General features: G+C 36.2%; 1 protein-coding gene across 2 annotated transcripts in view; it reads right to left on the reverse strand.

Moving 5' to 3' along the window:
- Positions 1-23,499, reverse strand: part of LOC145678372 (maspardin-like) — a 63,685-nt gene that overhangs the window by 29,057 nt on the left and 11,129 nt on the right. For both annotated transcript variants that reach the window (XM_081748439.1, XM_081748440.1), the window contains exons 4-6: positions 22,599-22,704; positions 7,969-8,089; positions 6,300-6,408 (exon numbers count right to left, since the gene is read on the reverse strand). In XM_081748439.1, coding sequence (XP_081604565.1) covers positions 6,300-6,408; positions 7,969-8,089; positions 22,599-22,704 — 336 coding nt within the window. The remainder of the gene's footprint in view (positions 1-6,299; positions 6,409-7,968; positions 8,090-22,598; positions 22,705-23,499) is intronic.

Below are 23,499 nucleotides of genomic sequence, written 5' to 3' on the forward strand. Positions count from 1 at the left end.
AATTATAAATACTGATTCTAGTGATAAGCCTGGTGAACATTGGGTTGCTGTTTATATATCTAATATGTGTGTGGGAGAGTATTTCGATAGCTATGGTATACCTCCCTATATACAACATCATATAAGGTTTTTAAAACGAAACTGTCTGTATTATACATGGAATAATAGACGTATTCAAGGTGATTTATCTCAATTTTGTGGACATTACTGTTTCCTATATTTAGCATGTCGTGCATCTGGTTATTCGATGCAGGATTTTTTAAACAAATTCTCACTCACTACTATTGATGCTAATGATATTATGCTTTATTCATTTATGAGAGTATGATGATGTTATTTTTTTAAACTCCGCCATTGCCGGTCCCAAGCCCTGGATGAGAAAGGAGGAGGGTTGGGGGTGTTGCTACCCCCGTAAAAGAAAATAATGTTACATTAAAATAGGGGTTGAAAACGAATACACCTCTGCTATGTGTTCGTAAGGGTTGAAAAATATGCTCATAAAAGAGAACGAGTCCACCCCTAAAATGGAGGTTGCTGTGTGTTCATAGTCTCAGTGTAATTTCTGCTATGTTAAAATAGGGGTTGAAAAATAAGCCATGTTCTTTTATTAACTGTGCTATGTATTATCTGTTCTGCTGTGTGTTCATAGTCTCAGTGTAATTTCTGCTATGTTAAAATAGGGGTTGAGAAAATGAATACACCCCCTGTGCTATGTCCGCCATCTCTGTCATGTTGAAATAGGGGTTGGAAAATATGCTCATAAAAGGGAACGAGTACACCCCCTTAAAATGGAGGAGATCGTAAAAGGGAACGAGTACACCCTTAAAATGGAGGTCGTAAAAGACCATGGTCTCACGTTGTATGATGGTCAATTCCCAGGGGGGGCTCGTAAAAGAGAACGAGTTCACCCCTTAAACGTGGTCATAAAAGAGAACGAATACACCCCCTTAAAAGTGCTCATAAAAGGGATTAAATTCACCCCTAAATTTGAGGTCGTAAAAGACCGTGGGCTCACGGTGCATGGTGGTCATTTTCTCGGGGGCTCCTGAGTTGTTCTAATATGGCCAATGTTGAGCCAGATCGATCATTTTTCTACTACTGATTTAAACAAAATCGATCAACTATGGACCAGAATTTACCACTCGACAAATACTCGAAAAGACTCGGTCAGGAGGGACACATTGTCAACATTCTTACAGAACTTGGAATGCCGAGAAAGCTAGTTAGATTAATTAGGATTTGTTTAAATGAACCCCAAAGTAAAGTTCGGGTAGGAAAATTCTTGTCCCCGAGCTTTCTGGTCGAGAATGGCTTGAAACAAGGAGATGCGTTGTCGCCATTATTATATTCAACTTTGTCCTGGAGTACGCTATAACGAAAATCAATGATAGCAACCAGGGTCTAAAACTGAATGGTATTCACCAAGTTATGAATAGTATACTGATAAGGTGAATTTAATAGGGATGATAGAAGAACAGTAAAAAGAAATGCAGAGGTCCTATTAACCGCTTGCACGGACTTGGGTTTAGAAGTAAATGCAGAGAAAACTGAATACGTGGAAGTCTGTCGAGATCGTAATACTGCAAATTATGAATGCGTTAAAATATCAAACAATATTTTCGATAAACTGGATACTTTCAAATACTTAGGATCAATATTAACAGACCAAAACCATATTCACTAAGGAATTAAATGTCAACTAAAAACAGGGAATTTGTATTATTATTTAGTTCAAAAACCTTTATCATCGCGAATTCTGTAGAGGAATTTGAGCCTTAAAATATATAAAACGATAATCACGCATGCTATACTGCATGGCTGCGAAACATGGTCGCTTACTCTGAGGGAAGAACGTAGACTGAAAGTGTTTGGGAACAAGATCCTAAGACGAATATTTGGACCCAAGAGAAACGGAAATGGTGAATGACGTAAACTTCAAAACGAGGAACTACATAATTATATCGTTTACAAAACATTATTAGGGTCATCAAATCTAGGAGGCTTAGGTGGGTAGGTCAATTAGCCAGAATGGAAGAAGATAGGAACGCTTTCAAAGTATTAACTGGAAATCCAATCAGAAAACGACCATTAGGTAGACCTTGGCGAGATGGGAGGACAATATTAAAATGCATCTCGCAGAAATAGGAATACAAAATAGAAACTGGATCCAGTTGACTACGGATAGAAGTCAATGGAGAGTTTCCGGGTTCCATAGGCCATAGAGTGAAAAAAAAATGAAATGAAATCTTTAGTTTTACGTCCCACGGTTATGCCGGTTAGGCTAAAGGAGACGGTGATGACAAATGAATGAAATGGTGGAATGAATAAAGTGGGAGGAAACGGGAGAACCCCGAGAAAAGCCACGAGCACGATGTTTGTCCACCACAAAGTCCACACGGCGCGAGCTGGGATCGAACCAGGGACCCCAAGCACCGGAGGTGAACGCTCTACCACTGAGCCACCGCGCCCCCCGGCCATAGAGTGGGTTAGTTATTTGTATGAATTTTATACACTTGAAATTGCTGCATGATTTAATAGGATGCGTCTAATATTTAATAAAACTGTACTCACGAAAGATCACTAAAATTGTAATTTAACTCCGAGTGTTTCAGGAAAAATCTATTGCTATTTTCAATACAGATCATTTCAGAAAACTAAAGTTGTCTGTAGAATAGGGTAACCAGATATAGAAAATACAAAAACTAAAGACACTCGGTGAACTGGCACGATCTGACAATAGAATGAACGAATCTACCCGTAACCTTCAATTATCTACCATCGGAAGGTTACCGAACATCGAAACATGGAGTTTACTACTGAGTCATCTGTTCGGAAAATATGGAACTATTTTACAAAATTTCGAAATCTTCCCAAACGAAGACTCAACTATGGGGTTTAAGAATACGTAGAAATTATACTTCATAACTAGGGGCACGAGTTTTTCGCAACAAGAATTTGAAAATTTCGCGTTTCGTCGCATTTTCCAAATAAAGTTTCGCATTTTGTAGCTCGTGTGGAAAAGAATTCCCTGACATTTTTTACAAGTGTTCCTTTTATTCATAGATCATTATAAAAAAAAACCATTAATTACCTAAAAGCAAAATACACTGAATATTTCACTTGACACTGTCAATTTCATTCATAGAAAATTATATTTTTCCATATCAAACTGACGGAAAATCAGTAACTAAACTTACTATGAGTAGGAAAGTTCTGTTGTCTTCTGAAAACACATAGGCATAGGTTACATTTAAGCATTAAACATAAGCATATTACATTTTGCACATTTTCCTCCTTCATTGTTGTACGTTTGTCACTTATCAGCCCATACTTGGAAAAAAACTTCTCACAATTGGCACTACTTGTTGGAAGCCACACATATGTAAGTGCTTTTACAAGAAACTTCAAACAATTATCACCTCAGAACTCCCCATCTAGCTGCGATGGTGATAGCTAACGGGTATAATGTTCCCTATAACCGTGTCCGAATCACCCAAAATGCACAGTTCATGCCACGTTCTACCGTTCCGTCAGCGGCAAACTAGCGTTTTTAAAGTAATGAAAACGTATATCTAAAATTTCGCGTTATATCGCGTATTGTTAGAAATTTTGCGCAAAACTTCCAATTTCGCGTTTTATCGCGCAACGGAAACCAATGAAAATACACACAGAATATCATAAAACGTCAAGAAACTGAAAATTAATGAATTCTGACGCATTTCGTTTTATCGCGCATTGCGAAAAACTCGTGCCTCTATTCATAACTAAGAGCCGAAGACGGGACCAAAAAAAAAAAAAAAAAGTTCCATTTAGATGTTTCTAAACAAAGGAATACTCCCATTAAAAACGGGACATCCTGTCATTCTATAGTAGAATTACATTTCGTTGATTACTTTCTTTTGTATTATAACTCGTAGTCTCTCAACTTCATACTTTGATTTGATTTGGGTTTTGCGTTCCTTTTAGCAGAGAGGCTTTATGAGACATGAACCTACAGCTTTATGTAGGATTCGAACACATGAGCTCCCGCGGGAAATCGAACGCTATCCACATAGCCATGAGGATGCGGAACAATTATACTCTACTTGGGAGTATAGTAATCATAAGGGTTTCAACTTGATTTGAAAATTTTGAGGAATGTTTGGTGAGATTTAAATAGCGTAGCGTTAAGATTTATGTAAGTATAGTAGATGCTTTTCCTTTCTTGTCATTAATGACTCAAGCTATAGTTTTCCAAGAACTTTTAGCGTAGATTAAAAATTTGTAGGACTGAATCTGTACAACACATGTCCTATGCAACTAATAAGAAACAGAATTTAAGAACAGTCTTTCACGAATCGAGAATGTTGAAAACAGATTTAAATCTGTTGGCAGAGTACGTACGAGATTTTATCTAGAACAAAAATTTAAAATATTTAGGTGAGCACTACCAAAGTTCTCTAGGTATATTTTAAGTTTCAGTTTCTAATTCTTTAATCAAATGTATTTGCCAGTGAAGATAAATGAAACGAATGTGAAATCAATGAGATTTCGAAACAGAGTTTCATTACCCGTCATCTGTTTTATATGATACCGGTTAGCACATAGAAAACGAAGTATAGAGGTACAAGGAAAATTCCATCGCATAACTACGCGAATTACACGATTTCTAATATACAGAATAAGGTAATCGTAGGGACATAGTTCTACAAGTAGCGTTAGTATTTTGAAAGGATCTGTGCTGAAAATGGCAATAGCTTTTTGTCGAAACGCTCATACTTGAATTACAATTTGGGTGTTTTTTCGAACGTACAATTTTCAATAAAAACTTTAGACTTTTTAATTTTCTAACTTTAATTTTCCAAACAGCACGAAATACTTCCGCTAGAAGCTAGCTAGCTTTGATTCTGAGGTAGTAAAATAGTGATACAGTGAAACCTGTCTATATTGACCACCATCGGTTCCATTGAAAAGTGGCCAACTTACAGAAAAAAGGTGTATTTTTAGAATAGGATTTCTAGTATTACTTGATTGTGAATTGTAATAAGCAATGGCACGACAGTTACTTTTAAATAATGTATATAGAGTGATCATAACAATACACAGTACTAGAAAAAAAATACTACAGTACCTTTAATATATATCCTCTTTCTTCCTAAAAACTTGTCTGGTACATTGAATTATTCGGATTGAAAAGACAATAGCACAAACAACCAAAAAATAGAAACATGTGTACGCAGTTTATTGAAATTGATATTGTAGCACACCGAGCTATTCAAATTGAAAACAAGAGGAGCAAAATTATAAATTGAACAATTTATATGCAGTTTATATGACCTTTTTTTTTTTTTTTTTTTTTTTTTTGACAGTGACAAATATTTTTTGTTGATACCTTTCGACAAATAGCGAATTAGTTATTAATTACAAATTTATTCATGGTGGTTCATTCTAGGTGTATTTCTTTTATTCTTTTTTGGCACATATGCACATTCTAATTTTTTTAGTTAACTACCTCTTGTTAATGAGCTACAAGTGTTTCCCTCGGAGCAAAAGATGCTTTAAAGGAATTTATATCTCAAATCCTCCGCTACCTTTCGACAAGGCGTCAGGTGCCAATAGTTGACAAATTGAGATGGTTAACTTTAACCTTGAGAATTTTTCGGAATTACTAAAGCTTCCCACTGATGAAAGGAGCTGATATAGCTAATGGTTTTACCAAAACAGACAGAATAAACAAATAAGTACAACCATTTCCTGAATTCCTGTACGTGCTTTTTCTTATTCACATCTTTCTTTACCATCCCTTTATTAGGGTAGATTATTGACCTCCAAGAACAAATCGTGAGAATCCGTACTTTGTCTCCAGTCACAAATACAGAATATCTGCCTCTCATATGGCAATACGAAAGAGTTATAAGAAAAATAACAAAATAATAAAATAAAAAAATAATATTTTGCGTGGCCAAGATAAGCAAGTAAACTTATTATTATCATCATAGGGTAAGCATTGCTTCAATGCAGCCAAACTTCCAAGATAGGCAGGTGGCCAACTTACAGAGTAATAAGTAACGAATGTCTTATAGGAAAATGCTGGTCCAAGACGAACCAGGCCAAGATAAGCAGGTGGCCAACTTAGAGGTGGTCAAGTTAACAGGTATTACTGTACTGTCTTTTCTGGCACAAATAACAATTTCTATTTAATATGCAGATAATTTAAATTTCAAACTGACTTTGAAAAAAGTATAAGGTGATCTTAGGTTATTTTGATAGTAGTTCTACCATTCGCTAACTACAACTTTTCCACCTATTTGATTACTTACTCGTTCTACCATAAAGTCTATAGAATCTGCTATACGAGGATCTACTTTGTGTGATGTGAAATTGCCCATTACCATCTTCTTCAACATTAACGACGGAAGCATCCAAAACCTACGAAAATATAAAATAATTGAGTTTTATTTCACATTCTGAAACTACGATATCAACTTCCAAACTACGGGGATCCAACGTTAAAGCCAGAAGTGATACAGAAAATGGTCTATGGCATTTATTTTCAACTGGCCGACTGGCAGGAGCGGCCTTTTACGATCAGAGCAAGGGCAGGGAAAACAGTTTGGATGTAGATAGGTGGAATGGAATAACGTAAGTGTTCGACAGCATGTGATTCGCCATAGATCCACAAGTAATGACCCTGCAAAGCCTAACATATTGTTTGCCTTTCACTACTACCTGCTATCAACGCTAAGTTTGCTGTCTTTTTGTCCTCTCTATGGAGTACGGAGAATGCGAGCATCAAGCTATAACGTCACAGAGCATCAGTTGGAAATAACTGGCCTGCAGGGACTCAATATGGAGAAGACGGTGGTAAATGTACCATTTTCAATGGCAAAAGATGGATAAGAGCGGGAATTAAACATATTCGTGGGATACTAAATCCATATCAAGAATTTTTTCCCTTTCTCTTATTGCTTTTGATCCGATACCTGTTAAGAAGACAGATGGATGATCGGACACAGTTATTCTATAAAAAATTTTCATGTTTATGTACAATATAGTTTGGAAGTCTAAAAGTAAAAATAAATATTAAAGTCTCTTATTTTATACCATAAGTACTTTACAATTTATTTATAAGCATGAAATTATCCATATACTTAAAACACCAATGAAGCAAGAAAAAGTAACTTAATGTTATCATACATAATAGAATCGATTTAATACTAGTTTTACAAGAGTTGAATTTTAACAATACAAGCTAGTAAACCGTTTTCTCAGCTCTACTCATTGTTCTGGTCAGTTAAAAATCAGCCCATTTCTTCCGAATTTTCAAGATTTACAAAGCCGATTGTATTTTCTACCTCCATCCAATTATATCAAGTTGATAGAACACTACACCAAAGAGCTGCCTAAATTATCTTCCCCAATACTTATTGACTATTTTTTTAATAAACTTGGATATGTTGCGGACAGCTTATTTCTTCCATGCATATTCAGTATAAACACGATTACTTGCTTGGATTTATTTGAATTTAACGTCTCTTTTCACCACCAAAGCTTTATGACACGGAATCCACTGTTTAAAGTAGGATTCCAACTACTTCTCGGGTTTATATACGAGACAAGTTTTTCCAAACGGAATATACAGAGAACATGCATTAGACAATCGAAAATGAGGAAGTACACAAATTATTTTAATTGTAAAAATTACGTTTTATAAGATCTTTAGTTAGTTAGTTTGTTTATTAATATCCTTTGCAACACCGACGCTATCATATGAGCTGTGCACTTACAGTTAAATGAATTCTTTGGAATCAATTCTTCCTTGTGTTAAGAATACAACGTAATAATAATAGTGATACATGTAATAACATTTCATTTAAGTTTGTAATAGCAGTCTTTCAGAATCTGATATTATTTGTTCCATTCAAAATAAGTTCAACTACTGAACATAATACTTCAGTATTTAAATTGATTCTTATGTATTTTACTTACACTGCTGCGGAATCATTGTAATTGAACACTGAGGTATCTGTAAAACTATTACATAAGATGAGGGATGCCACCCTTGGACAATGAGTAGTAAACTCAGCAAACTTTTGAGCTAGAAACCCTCCTGTAACGAAAGAATGTATCAATTTGCATAGTTATATTTCATACAAATCTTTCATAAAGCATGAATTAAAAAAGTAATGACGTGATTTTATCTTTTGCATCGACAGACATGGCTGCGATACGATCTAATAAGTTTTATTTCACACAAAAATTTAATTTTACTGTATTTTCTTCAAAAAAGAGCATAAAGTGCACCATTTCACCCAATCCAGGAAAAACAATTTTCAGAATATTTCATGTCAGAAACATTTATTCGTACAATTAACACATAAAACAGACGATAAAAGGAAAGCTCTCCTCTTTATTAGCTACATGTGAACTTTATTCGTAACATTGTACACTTCTCCAATTTATAAATGCGCAAGTAAAATTTTCTAACTCCCTTAAAATTGTAAGTTTGGCAACAACCCATTCTGAGTGAGAGGAGGGGAAGGAATGAAAAAAACAACAAGACTTATGAACACAGCTCGCAGTTTGCTGTTTGAAATTCTCAGTTCCTCTTTTGTTACTTTTTATAACAATACTTTTAGTACAAAACAGTACCTTAGCATTAATGCAGCAAACTTTTTCTTTTCTTAAGAAAACACACACACTTCTCGACGAAAAACAAAGATCGTCATAAAAACAAGGAATTCGTAATGCAACGGAAGGAGCGTTCTCTAGTTGTTGCGATAGCCATGCGTGTTAAGTAGTCTATTTTTTATGTTGATGCAATACTTTTTAACCTGATTTGAATCCCACTCGATGCATTTATTTTTTTATTTTGTAAGTTTTCAGTCATTCTTGCCATACATTTTTATAGTATATGTATTACACGGAGGTGATGGACAACTTTCTAATTTATCCAAAAATAAGGTGTACAGGCATAGAACCTTTTCTATATGTCCCAATGTGTCCCCCTTAGTGCAAATCACTTCTTGCATCGATCCATAAAATTTTCGTAAACCTGTAAATAAATCCAGAGATCTAGTGTTCAGGAAATTAGTATCAGATCTAATACCTCCTTCATCACTACCAGAACACAATCCATCATATTATTATTATTATTATTATAAGTAGGGAATAGAAAAAAAGTTTAAGGGTAAGAAATTTGGTGAGACACTTTATTTCTTCCCAGTATGGACTTTATTGTTGTCTTGGTGTATCAGAACCATTTTAGATAGGTTTTCACGACGATCTCACATTTTTTTTCCCCTTAAAAAGTCTTAATTGCTCTCAATAGTATCACCGCTTGCTAGGTATCTCAAAAGAATGCACTCAATTTCATAAGACATTGGCCATCGCCTTACCCCGAAAACACTGAGTATTTTACGAGAGGAGATGAGTTGTGTTCTCTACTGTTTTCAAATTGGTTTTGAGTCAGGTTCAAAGTAGTGGATGAAAGCCATACATTGAATTACGATTTTTTTAAAGCCTGGTTGTATCGTCTTTTTAAAAGATGAACGATGTGCTCAAAAGTGAGATCTCTTTCACATTTTCCTATAGAAAAGCTTGTCTGAAGAGAAATCAAAATGAGTTGAGGCCATAGTGGGACACTATTTAGTATAATTTAGATCCTGCGCAGAGCGATGTTTCAACTTCGAGGGGAAACGTAAATCTAGAAAAAAAAATTGAATTCGCTGCCGATTGTATTAAGCATTCAGATTTGGGGACCTGTCTCGTCAATATTTTCCTCATGCTCCTTAACATATTTGTATCTTCAAGACTTCATCAGAAGATTTTGTAACTTCTGATACAAAATGCCTATAATTTCTATAGCACACCAAAGGTTTTGATTTTGCAATACTGTCACGGATAATATAAATGTTTTCCGAATCAGTATTATTGAAGGTGCACTGCAGCAAAGTTCATAAACAATGAACCTTTGACCTTTTAAAAATCTGCAACTCAAATCCTCACAGTAGCGTTAGAAGTAGCACGGTTCCTCAACAATTGACACCTATCTAGATGGATTTTTGAGGTGATATCCTTCTAGAAGAAGTACTTAATAAAAGCTCGATAATGCGCACCACAGAGCCGGTTAGGTTGCGATGAGCTATCCGTTCTATTCAACTCGGCTCAGATGAACCATTCTCTTGAGTCGGCTCGGTTGAGGTGCGCCATCGGCTCGGTAGACGTGATATATGAGCGGTCTTTCTGAGCTCGGCTCTGTGATGTACAAGCCGCGAGCCAACCAATTTAAACCAATTGCACAATTAGAGTCGGCACGTTTCATTCAACGCATTCAAATGGACCGAGTTTGGTCGCTAGAGGTTAGATCGGTTGTCGCTTTTGTGAAGTGACTGTATGTCCGGTTTAGTGAGTCTTCTTGTATCTTGATCCCTCCTTAAAGAAAGCCTTGGTTCGACTGTGAAGAGGATTGTTACAAAACAAAGTTCTTGTAAAGTCTAGTGTAAATATCCAACTCGACAAATTTCTTGTATAGCTATTTTGAAGAATTAATGGATTTACGCAGTGTTCAGTAGCTTTCATCGGTTCAGGTGAGTAGGGCCATTGTTTTCATTGGACATTTGAAAAACAAACACTAAAAAGAACGATGTTTTTTTATTATTATTGAAAATAAAACTTCTCAGGTTATGTTTACAACACTGTTTCGCATCCATACAGCACCGCAGGATCTTCATTGGAGATAAGATATTCAAGTGACAATTAACTCATATTTTCTTTGCTGTTAATGCACTCTGCTGTTCTGTTGGAGATATCAGTAAAAGTGTTTAATGAGTATCAATTTGGAAAACAACGACACGCTGATTTTCTCATGCTTCACAGCATAAGAGTGAAGATTCATTAATTATCGGAAATAAATTTTCTATAAGGTTAGGCCTAATATTGAGTTGAGTTGATTTTGAGTTTATCGCCCCGTTCAGCAGCGAGGCTATATGAGACGTGGACCTACTGATTAACATGGAATCCGAACCACATGAGCTCCCGCCGGGAATCGAACCCGGTCTCCCGCGTCTCGCTAACCGCTTAGCCACGGAGGAGCTCATTAGGATATATATATATATATATATATATATATATATATATATATATATATATATATATATATATAGACAAAATGCATACTTTACTGTGAAATGCAAATTGACAGACAAAACTTTTATGTAATATTTTAACCAAACTTTTAAGCACAGCTATGCATGTAGATGCCATGACACATATTATGATGCTTGATGCCAAGTGAACTGTATTTGTGACAAGAGCTTAAGTAGCGAATATGTTTCTGGAAAACTAGCTAATAGTTGTAGCGAGCTACAATTTTTATCAAGTAGCTGTAGAGCAGCTACTTTTGAAAAATAGCTTTCCGATCACTGCTCATACTAAAATAATGTTGGCAAATGGTGAATATACTATATACTTGTATTCTACGTGTGACTCTCGGGTCTATTATAGGTGATCTTGCTTTCCTCGATTTCAACAAGCGATAGAAGGAAATTTATTACCTTTCACAGTTGTATTTCCGTATTCTCAGAAAACTCTTAAAGTTAAGAATATGATTTAGAGTACTCGGGTCATAACCAAAGAAGGAACAAGAAAACCATAGCCCTACTCATCTGAACCGATATCAAAACTACTGAACCAATGAAATCAATGCTTAAATCGATTAATTCTTCACGATAGATATGCAAAAACTTAATAGAGTTGGAAATAGTGGTATCAACCGGCTCGGCTTGAACTCCCGCTCGGTTCAACTGAGCCAACAGCTCGAGTCAGGTCGATTGGTATGAGCCATTGGCTAGAACCGGGTCGGTTGAGATGAGCCACTGGCTCGGTTCGGCTCGGCTCAGTTAGGCCCAGGTGAGCCATTGGCTCGAGCCTGCTCAGTTGGGAGAGCCATCAGCTCGGTTCGGCTCAGCTCAGGTAAGCCATTGGGTCGTGCGGGCACGGTTGGAATGAACCATCGGCTGGAGCCGAGCTGCTCTAGCCGTTGACAACACTACTACTTTTAACCTGAAAAACATCGATGTGAAAGCAGTAGAGAACACACCTCATCTCCTCTCGGAAAATACTCGTAAGAGATTGTTCGGGGTAAGATGATGGCCAATGTTTTATGAAACTGAGGACATTTGTGAGATAGACTTTAGCAAACGGTGATACTATTGAGAGCTATTAAGATGTTTAAGTAAAAAAAAATGTGAGATCGTCGTGAAAACCTATCTAGAATGGTTCTGATACACCAAGATAACATACAGTCTAGGTGTGTAACCAGCGCCGTTTTTGTGGGAGGGGGCAAGCATTGATACGAGTATTAGGGCCCCCTAGGAAAGTTGTTTTTCTAATTCTTGGGCCCCTCTTTCCATCTTTCTCTTACACTTTATGGACCCTCCGGAGCCTGTGGGCCTTCCGCACGGCAAGGTCTGCGAGACAATTACTTGCGCCTCTGGGCGCGTTTCATACATGACAAATTAAGGGAACAATATTGACAAATCTCTAAACTACACTAATCCATATTATTTCTAGGTTACCTAATAGTATACATGTTTTACTGAAATGGGCCCTACTCATTTTTGTTTTATTTACCTTTGTGTGCTGTTTTATTTATGTAATGTAGTGAACCTGTTTGATGCTTCATTTATAATTTCTTCTTCGTATCGTATATGGAGTAAAAAAAAAAAAAAAAAAAAAAAGTCTTAAAATGGGCCCCCATCGAACGGTGGGGAGCTTTCCTGTGTGGCAACTGCCCGCCCCCCTACAAGTTACGGCCCTGGGTGTAACAACAAACAGAGAGGAAATAAAATGTGCCACTTTAATACCGGCAAACATTTTTTCTATTCCATGAACTGAGTTCTGGTAGTGATGAAGGAGGTATTAAGGCTGATAGTGATCTCCTGGACACTAGAACTCCGGGCTTATTTTCAGGTTTACGAAAATCTTATGAAATCGATGCAAGAAGTGATTTGCACTAAGGACGAATCACACTGGAACATATGGAAAAAGGTTTTACACCTGTGCACCTTCTTATTTTTGGATAAATTAGAAAGTTTTCATTCCTCCGTGTAATACATATACTGTAAAAGTGTACGGCAAAAATAAATGAAAGATTACAAAATGAAAAAAGTAAGAGCATCGAGTGGGATTCGAACAAGGTTCAAAAGTACTAAATCTGCACAGAAAGCAAGAACTTAGCACGCATAGCTATCGAAACACCTATGAAGTTTCATTCCCATTTTATGCATAGAGAACGAATTTCTTGACAACTCACGCTCCTTTTTTTTTTTTTTTTTTTTTTTTAACGAATATTGTGGTTGAAAAGCGTGTGTGCTTTACTTACAACCAGTTTTCTGCATTTACCAAATATTATGATGTTCTAAATGTATCATTACATTAAGTTATAAAAAGAGAAATGAGTATTTGAAACAGCAAACTGTGAGCTGTGTTCGGAAGTCTTATTATTTTTTTTCCTTTGACTTCCCCTACCATTACGCCGACTGCACTGTTATCAAACCTACAATTTTAAGGGACTTAGAAAAATTCGGGCATGCAATTATATTTTGGAGAAGTGTACATAAATTAGGAAGCTCCATAAAAGTACATTAACGTGAAGACAGTGGAGAACACACTGAACTATCCACCTGAATCATGCATGTACTTTCTTGAATATAAATCGAAATTTGAGGGCACGAAAAATTATACATGAAATACTTAAGGTTTGAAGGGTGAACATACGGGTAAAACTGACGATGTAAGTTTGTGATATCCTGCCTTCAAATACACATCTCTAATTACCCGTTACCTGGAAAACTAATTTTATAAGTCACGATCATCTTTACAGACAATTGCAATCATTAAAATCAGAATGAAAAAATAAAACTACCGTTCCTTGTAACTGACTACCAATACTTTACATATTAGTACTAGTACATACGAGGATAATCCCAAAAGTAAGGTCTATGTTTTTTAAATAGTTTATTTTCATAATCTGTACATCATTTTTAAGCTTGTACTTTACTTAATTTTCAATATAATCACCATTTCGGTCAATGCATTTTTGTATGTGTGGTGGTAGTTTTTGTATGCCCATGTCTACCAGCTCGCTGCCATGTCTTTGAAGAAGAGTTGAATTTCATTTTTCACCTAGTTGTCGTTGCTAAGCGTGTTCACGCCCAATATTCTTTCAACTTGGAAAACAGGTCCTAGTCACTAGGTACCAAGTCCGGAATAAAGAGTGGGTGGATGATCATGTCTCCTGCAACAAAAGGACAGTCTGCCGCTTCTTTCGTCGTAGTGAATTTCAGTACGATCAGCTGCAAACTTCCTACACCACTTGCGGGCGTTTTTGACATTAATGCACGACTTGCCTCACACTTCCCTTAACTGGCTTAGAATTTCAATTGGTTTAACGTCTATTGCGTTCAAAAACCGAATAACTGCGCGCGGCTGCCAAGACTGAGCATCCCAGCGAAGTGGGCACAGGCTTGTTTGGAAATAGGGAAACAACAAACACAACAGTGCTGCCAACAACCGCACGAACAGTTTCTCTGGATTTCTTTTCTGAGCGCTTTCGAGACGCCACTTTTGGAATTATCCTTGTACTAATACTATTTATCAGCAAACAATAAGTTTCTACATTTTACAAACATTAATTTTGTACAAATGACTCATATGCAGGATGAGTTTAAGTTGAGACAACCATGCAACTTCTGAACTAATACATAAAAGACATGTATTTCCCCCTGCTGATAAGTGCTCTGTACAAAATTTCAGAGTTTTTGTTTATTAGTTTAGAATTTACATGGTCGTCTCGAGCTAGGAAAAAAAAAAAACTCACCCTATATGTTTAAATATTAACATACTACACCATTACAAATGCTTTAAGAAAAAAAAAAGCTATATGGCAAAGCATTATACCTATTTCCATCATTACATACCACACTAAAATAAATTAAATGAAGCACAAAGCTATAAACATACATATACATCCTCCGTTTCAAAATACGGTATTTTATCCCGGAATGTAGTACACAGTCTACGTATTGGTTATTCCAAAATATAGAATGTATAGAAGTACATTTCCTTACAATATGCTACATTACATAATAAAAAGTCCATCTTAAGGTGATGATTGTCGTGATGCTTGTATAGCTTCGGATTTGTATTTAGTTACGTGCAAGGAATCCTAGAGGTATCTTACACGAATTGCCTCTTTCTTGCATTATACAGCATATATACCTTTCTGTACGATGAGGAAAACAATATCTAGATTTTCTATGCTAAATTCGTTAAATGCTTGGATAACAGTCAATTAGTTCCTAAATTCTTCTTGATGTTGCAAGGACTTGATAGCATTGAAAACTCCAACATCTAGCACACTTAGTCAGGACTGTTCGATTACTGATGTTAGAAGACAACAAACCATGCAAAGTCTCTGACCAGAGGGAAAGGTTCCACTAATTACTACAGGAACAATGAGTTTTTAAATGCCCTGCTGAATAAATTTTTTCCCCTCCAACTCGCTCGAATGTCAAATTCACTAATAGCTAAAACGTGTTAACTGAAATTTAACCGCAGGTTCCTTAATGGCGCACTTCCCTCACGTATTGTCTTTCTGTGCGGGAGTAAAAATAGAATTAGCCATTTAGCTGACAGTTAGATTTTCTTCTCATACTTTCATGGGGTAATGTGGTCTGAGCTTTTACTACAGTGTCACTCCTGAAACTAGGTTAATCCATGTCCGTAATACGCTTCGATAAATATATATTGTTTGATGTCTCACAGTACCCCGATATTTGTGAACATTTGCTAAGATAAAGAGTAGATGTACAACTGTCAACAAACCACATCGTGGCATCTATCAACAGCGCATGCACGGTGAATGAATTTAATTCTTTACATCTTTCAAATTATCATTCACATTTCCGTAGATCAGGGCGTAAAATTTCGAGTCGCCAGGTCACCATTGGCGACTAGTGTTTAGTAAGAATGGTTTCTGCCTAAACTCAAAGGGTTGCACAGTTATTTTGCACGAAAATAATTGTCACTGAGTGAGAGAAAACACAGAATGTTCACAACGGACATGGAAAGTGAAGTCCTCACAACGTAATTGTCCCTCCTCTCCCACCCTCAATCGAAATGGTTTTTCTCCTGGCGCGACAACGCGAGAAATCATTTCCCCCGCTGTTTGAAGCTAGAACAGCTGGGAGGGCAGCCCAGTGCCTAGAATAGATCAACCAATCATGTCACGATCTCAGTGATAAATAAATAAATAACAAAATAAGTAAATACATAAAATATTTTCTTAAAAAAATAGATATTTGTAAGAGATACAGTTTTCACTGCAATCGACAACTGGTACTTCAGTGCAGAGAGACAGTGTTACACAAACGTGAAGTCTTAAGGTAAGGTATTTTTTTTAAATATGTATATGAACTGTTAAATTCAAAATTGATTATCCTAAATCTAATTATCTGGTTTTGAAATTTTATGCCTTGATGTAATCTCTTTCTTTGTCAAACCAAAGGCCGGGGGACGGGGGAAACCTCTCATAATTTGTACGTGAGAGATGTCGGCGACCATCATTTTTGGATTGGTGAATGCGCCTGACTTTGAAATTTTGCGCCCTGCCGTAGGTAATTCTTTAACAAGGTATTGACAGCACAGGTAATGGTATTTAACATTTTGAAACAACAAATATTGGGCATAATACTCCGAACTCTTTAGAAAACAAGTAACTATTACGAAAATGTCAATCAAAGAAGCTTCGATGTAATAATTTTTGCTGTATTTAAGCTTGAGCTATATTTACGCTCTTGTAAGTAGAAAACTCTACAACAATTGCTTACTTTATGGATTACAGATTAGCTGCCGCTGATTTGAAGTCTCGGTTTCGATGCCCTATAAGAAACAATAATAATGGAGAGAAATAGGGAATGTAAGGCTCAACACAGCGAACTATACCTGCGCTTATTTTATTTTGAATCTACAAACAAATACATTTCAAAGTTGTTTAGTAATAAAATTAATATCCTTCTGCTTTCATCTCGCACATCAATTTTACAGAAATTTCTTGCATGATCTATCTACAATTTCTATTTTATGAATTTTAGTCACTCACGTAAACAAATAAAAAGGAAACATTTAATTCTGATTTTATGTAATAGGCAGTACACCTCAATACTGACAGGGAAAACTATTTTACACACCCTGCTTGTTTCAATTATCACAAACTGTTAACTTTTTCTTATATATATATATATATATATATATATATATAACTACACTATATTGTTACGGAATTGTTGACACCGGTGTGCAATCCAAAAGTGTTCTCTGTGTGGTTTCTGTCCTAAAATGAGGAAATACCTTCGATTGACGAGTTTGAGTCGTATATGGGTGTGCATGATGTCTCCGAGGTGAAAGTGGCGAAATTATCTTATTATAAAGAAATAAAAAATAGGCCTAATGAACGTTAAAATTCCGTAATCTTTAACAATGAAATCTAGTGCAACGAAAGAACGAAAAGTGCATTTTTATCAGTTAATATTCATTAAAAGTGTATGTTTGAAATTTTCAACAGTAACAATGAGTGAAACAAAACAATTTTAATAATTTATAACCATAATATGGATACATCAAACATTTCAAACGATGTGCAATGTCTTCATTGTAATACACATTTTCTTAGCCAAAGAGACTTATCCATTCACACAGGCAAATGTCATCACGTGATACGCAGGAGTAAGGGCAGTAACGTGAAACTTCAACAGCCTACCGACTATATTTCGGATTTATTAACCTTAGATTTCAATGACAATTCTTCTGAACTTTTATCTAAAATGAATGATCTTATGTCTCATTTGAAGGCTAATGTTCCGGTTCATCGTCGTGTCCCGCGCGGTGCTCGTTCATCGGTAGATGATTCTCTATGCGATATTATTCGTAATATCAACAACGCCAATAATGTTGATTCTTGGATCGACCTTCTAGTTTTCCCTTACGCAGTGCTTTGCATCCCACCGCGTTCTGAGAAAGTAAGTAATCTCACCACTTGGATGAAGCTAAGAGTCAGAAACTGGAGGGAACATCATCGTGAAGTATTAACGAAGCAGCATCGAGGGACCAACGAACCTCGCAAACCACAAAAATCCGGTTCAATCAATACCAAGAGCATCGAACAAAAATTAGCAGATGGTGATATACGTGGCGCTATCAGACTACTGATATCCGATGACACTGGGGCTACGCCAGATACGTCAGTACTACATGCTCTCAGAGAAAAACATCCAGCCCACGTTCACTCATTCATCAATCCCGAACCACCTGAGGACTCGACTACAGTAACTAAAGTCTCTTCCATCGAATTATTAAAGGCTATAAAATCCTTCCCCTCTGGTTCGGCACGCGGAATGGATAATCTCCGTCTCTCAATCTTAAAAGATCTACTTATAAACCAAGACTTTGATTCAAGGGAACGCTTAACCACATCCATTTGTGAATTTATGCACTTAATTATATCTGGAAAAGTACTGACCATTTTACGACTTTTTTTTTTTTTTTTTTTTTTTTTTTTTTTTGGTGCTTCACTTATAGCACTGAAGAAGAAAAGCGGTGGAATTCGCCCAATAGCTGTTGGCAATGTTTGGAGACGCTTATCAGCAAAAATTATCTGCTTCCGGACACGAGATTCATTAATTAATATACTATCATCACACCAACTAGGGGTCTGTATACCATTCGGAGCAGAATCAGCCAGAATGTACTACTCATCTTCCCATACAGAAGTGAAAGCATTTTTGAAAATTGACTTCCGCAACGCCTTTAATGAACTCAACCACGACTCAATGTTACAATCTGTTAAAACTAACTTTCCAACTTACTATCCATACATATACCAATGCTACTCCGAACCAAGCAATCTTTTTATAAGTGATAACATAATTCACTCACAACGTGGAGTACAGCAAGACGACCCACTTGGACCAGCACTGTTCGCCCTAACCATCCATCACATTATTAAGGATATTAACACAGACTTAAATATCTGGTACTTAGATGACGGTACCATAGCTGGAAATATCGACGTAGTACTACGCGCTTTTAATAAAATTCGTCTAGAAGCTTCATCTATTGGAATGTTTCTTAACTCTGCCAAATGTGAAGTGAGTTTTCTGAGCGCCAGAGTTGATGAAGTCCATGACCTTTATGAAAGGTTTAACGAAGTAGCACCTGGTATCAAACTCTTATCACCTACCAATGCGGAACTTTTAGGGGCTGCCATCTCTACCGAATCAAGGAGCAAAATTTTCTTGGACAAGATATCAAAATTAGAATTCGTCTTTTCTCAACTACCAAAACTTTCTGCACACTTCGCTTATTATTTACTACGAGCTTCACTCTCACTTCCAAGATCACTGTATTTCCTCCGTTGCTCCCCTTCTTGGCAGGACGATAAACTACTTGACAAATTCGACAACACTCTTAGAACAGGACTGGAATCCATTTTAAACTGTTCTTTGAAAGACAGTTCATGGTTACAAGCTTCCTTACCAGTTGAGAATGGAGGCCTTGGGATTCGTCGAGCCATGGATATCGCCATACCTTCTTTCTTCGCATCATTCTATGGCTCACGAGAACTAATTGGATCTCTTCTTCAACAGGACGTTGACTTAGACTCGATTCGAGATGTACAAGAATGCACCGATAAATGGACTAGTCTGGTTGGAATGGATCCCCCACCTAACGACAAAAGACATGTTCAGTCTGTTTGGGATGAACCTATAGTCAAGCTTCGTTTATCTTCACACCTATCATCAACTAATAACCCAGATGACAAAGCCAGGCTGTTAGCTGTCTCCTCCTCCAAAAACGGAGCATGGCTTCAAGCCCTACCTTCTCACACACTCGGCCTACACCTTTCTAATGAGAGCTTTCGTATTGCTACAGCTCTGCGCTTAGGTGAGAATATTTGTGAGCCTCATTTTTGTCCTGCTTGCAACGCATATGTTGATAATAAAGGATTACATGGTCTTTCATATATATATATATATATATATATATAAAAGACAATCTCGACATCATATTGTAAACGACATTATTTGTAGAGCCCTCGTTTCAGCGGGAGTTCCTTCAATAAAAGAACCAAATGGTTGTTGCCGCTCTGATGGTAAAAGGCCTGATGGTATGACCTTGGTACCGTGGAAAAATGGAAAAGCACTAGTCTGGGATTTCACATGTTCCGATACGTTTGCTCCTTCCAACTTACCCCATTCTTCAATTCAGGCAGGTCTCGTCGCCGCTCACAGAGAATCAGACAAAAGACTAAAATACTCAAACCTATTGGACAAATATTGGTTTGTAACAGTAGCAATAGAAACCAATGGATCTTGGGGTCACGAAGGATCTAATTTCATTAATGAAGTTGGTCATCGAATAGCATTCAAAACTGGTGACCCCCGAGCTACTGCATTCCTTTTCCAACGTATCAGCATCGCTATCCAGCGCGGGAATGTGTCATCGATCTTAGGCACATTACCTCCTGGTAAAGAACTTGACGAGATTTTTCTTCTATAACACAAAATAAGACGGAAGTAGAGACATCCTAGGAGGCTGACAACCACTTTGACTATATTCATGAAGAATGTTTTGAATCCAGTTTGGATAAATATAAATTCTTGGAAGTTATGGCTAATACCGGTAAATTTGGGAGTGGTAGCAACATTATCTACAGATTTTACTTTGTTACTCAAAATCGTTAAAGACCCGAAGGATATTGTTGTCAAGCTGTCCGATGTTCATTTTGGAACAAATATGATGGCTACAGATAATCTATGTATTCTTAGATATGCTTATAAGGAAGAAATCAAAATTTTAATGTTTTTGTTTCTCTGAAATTGTACAGGATGTAGAAATAAAATATTATTATTCACAGGTAAAAAAAAAAAAAAAAAAAAACTACACCATATACAATAGCTTTCTGTAAATGCTTATTTTCTGCTTCGGCCATTTGAATTTCTTTATACTTTCTCTGCGTAGTTAAGTCAGAAAGAGGACTTTAAATCTTTGATGGTATTGCACTCCACCTTAATCTTGATACGAAAGTGGAGATTTTCTTGATCAAATTCTGTTGTTTTTTACTCAGTATCACATTCCTGAAAATATTTCCAGTATACTAGCAATCAGGAAATGTATCAGTGAACCTGCAGTATATGTTACTGTTATAAACGTGAAATCGTCTCAACGAAGGAAGAGTTTTTTTTTTTTTTTTTTTTTTTTTTTTTTTTTTTTTTTTTTTTTTTTTTAAAGTAGGCACTGCCTTCTCATGGTCAAATGTCTAACGTGTAGTCCTGAGCTCGACTTTCGATGGCGTGTTTGCCTCGAATATACTCCCGAGTAGTGGTTATGTTTCATTTTAAGCGGAAGATCCTGTCTTACATAACTGAAAAACATAACGTTAACAAGGATCATTCACTTACTTATTACTACCATCCAAATTAAAGGTATTAAGAAGCACAGCGAACTTACATAATTTAAAACTAAATAGTGACAATGCTTGTACTGATACAAAAATTTCACTACAGAAGACGTGGATCATTAAGTTCATAATTCATATATTATTATTTCCACTAATTTTGTTACGTCTTGAAATGGTCAATTTTTCGCTTTTATATATATATATTCCTTTTCTCCCTAGGATCAGAACTAGCGCGGAAAGCACGAACAGCTAGCCGTATTCCTAAAGGATGAACTGTGTCCAACTGTTTCAGCAAGCAATAAGGATCAGATGAATGCAATCACAGGAACGATCAAGTGACTACAATCATACTCTAACTTGGACCAAATTAGATTACAGTATAATCGTAACAGAGCAATAAGATCAGCATCCCAGGCATAAAGTGCACGAAGCAAATTCAGAGTTCGGAGAAGAAAGTATTTACCATTATAAATGAACGTTTGATGCCCACGTTAAGTGGCGATCAAAGATCAAACCCAGAAATCGGACCTTATCAACGAATGAGAGACTAGTGCAACCAAGGTAAGTATTGAACAAGAAGGCAAAGTCCGACGGCGGAAAAGTATACACAGAGTGTTCTCAGTACAAGATCAAAAACCCGCCTCGTTCGATCAGCGAACAACACTATTTAAAGTCAGTTGAAGCTGTCGAGTATTATCGCAACAATGTTTTACACGTGGTTTGGGATGTTTTTGGAGGAATAAACAAACAAACGAACAAAAACAAAAGAAAAAAAGCCTAAATAAAAATAGAACGATCTTCGGGGGAATAAAGTTATCTAGAATGTTGGGACGGATCCGTGCAACTTTTCCTTTTCAGTTCTAGTTTCTTCTTTATTCCTTTTAAAACCTGAGGACAAACACTGTGTAGGTTCGAATTCGCACAAACACACGGATGTTAAGTACAAAGACAATTCTACATTTAATGCTTTCACTCCTTTTAAGTAAGTTAGAAATACTGGCATATTAAAAAAAAAAAAAGAAAGAAAAAAAAAAGAAAAAAAATAGCTACACGTCGAAGAAAGAAAATTTAGCGCGTATATTTAAGTAAATTCGCTTACCTAAAGATGATCCTAATATATGAACCTTGCGTAATTCCAAATAGTCCAGTAACCTCTTAAAGCCAATACACCAGTCTTTCACATTCCAATATACTGGGTTTTCCGCCTAAACAAAAGAATAAAAGGTTGTAATTGCTACTTGTTAAGATCATAGTTCTAACCGTTCAGATAATAATAATAATAATAAAAATACATAAATGAACTTACAATCTTGTCAAAAAAAATCCTAATAACTCATCTCAACTTCAATGCTGCTATTGTCCATAAGCAGATGTATATCGAATAAATACGAATCTTCTCTTGCTATTTTATTTAATCATATAATTATTTTACTACTACATCTTCATTAGTCTTCATTTCAGAACAAAATTTTAAACTGTTTCTGGTAACTATATTCCTACATACACTTATAAATATATATCTCTTTCCTTCTCTCTCTCTCTCACACGCACATATTACATATTTATCTTCTGGAAATTAATGAATCAACGACATTATGTGATGCGGATCCTATATTCACATACAACACAAATTTACATAGCCACAAGTGCGTTTTATCATTTAGTATGTGCACCATTGACGTGAATTACCATTTGTATTCTTTATGGCATTAACTCCACGACTTTCCCTGACTATGTCATTATGCAATCACACTACATTTAGAACGGAAACAAGTTTGTTTTTTTTGTTATCCAATCCTCCTTTATTTTTGTAAACAGACCACAAATTTTCAATCTGATCCATATCAAGTGGGCTTCCAGGTCACTCCGAAACGTTTACCTCGTTCTTCGCGAAAACTTGTTTGACCTCTTTAGACATGTGACACGGTGCCAAGTCTTGCTGAAAAGTGATAGGTCAATATTGTTGAAGTTGTTGAATTCTGGAATTACTCTGGACTATA

This window comes from Thermobia domestica, chromosome 2, assembly GCF_964235325.1.
Source record: "Thermobia domestica chromosome 2, izTheDome1.hap1.1, whole genome shotgun sequence".
Classification (NCBI taxonomy): Eukaryota; Metazoa; Arthropoda; class Insecta; order Zygentoma; family Lepismatidae; genus Thermobia; species Thermobia domestica.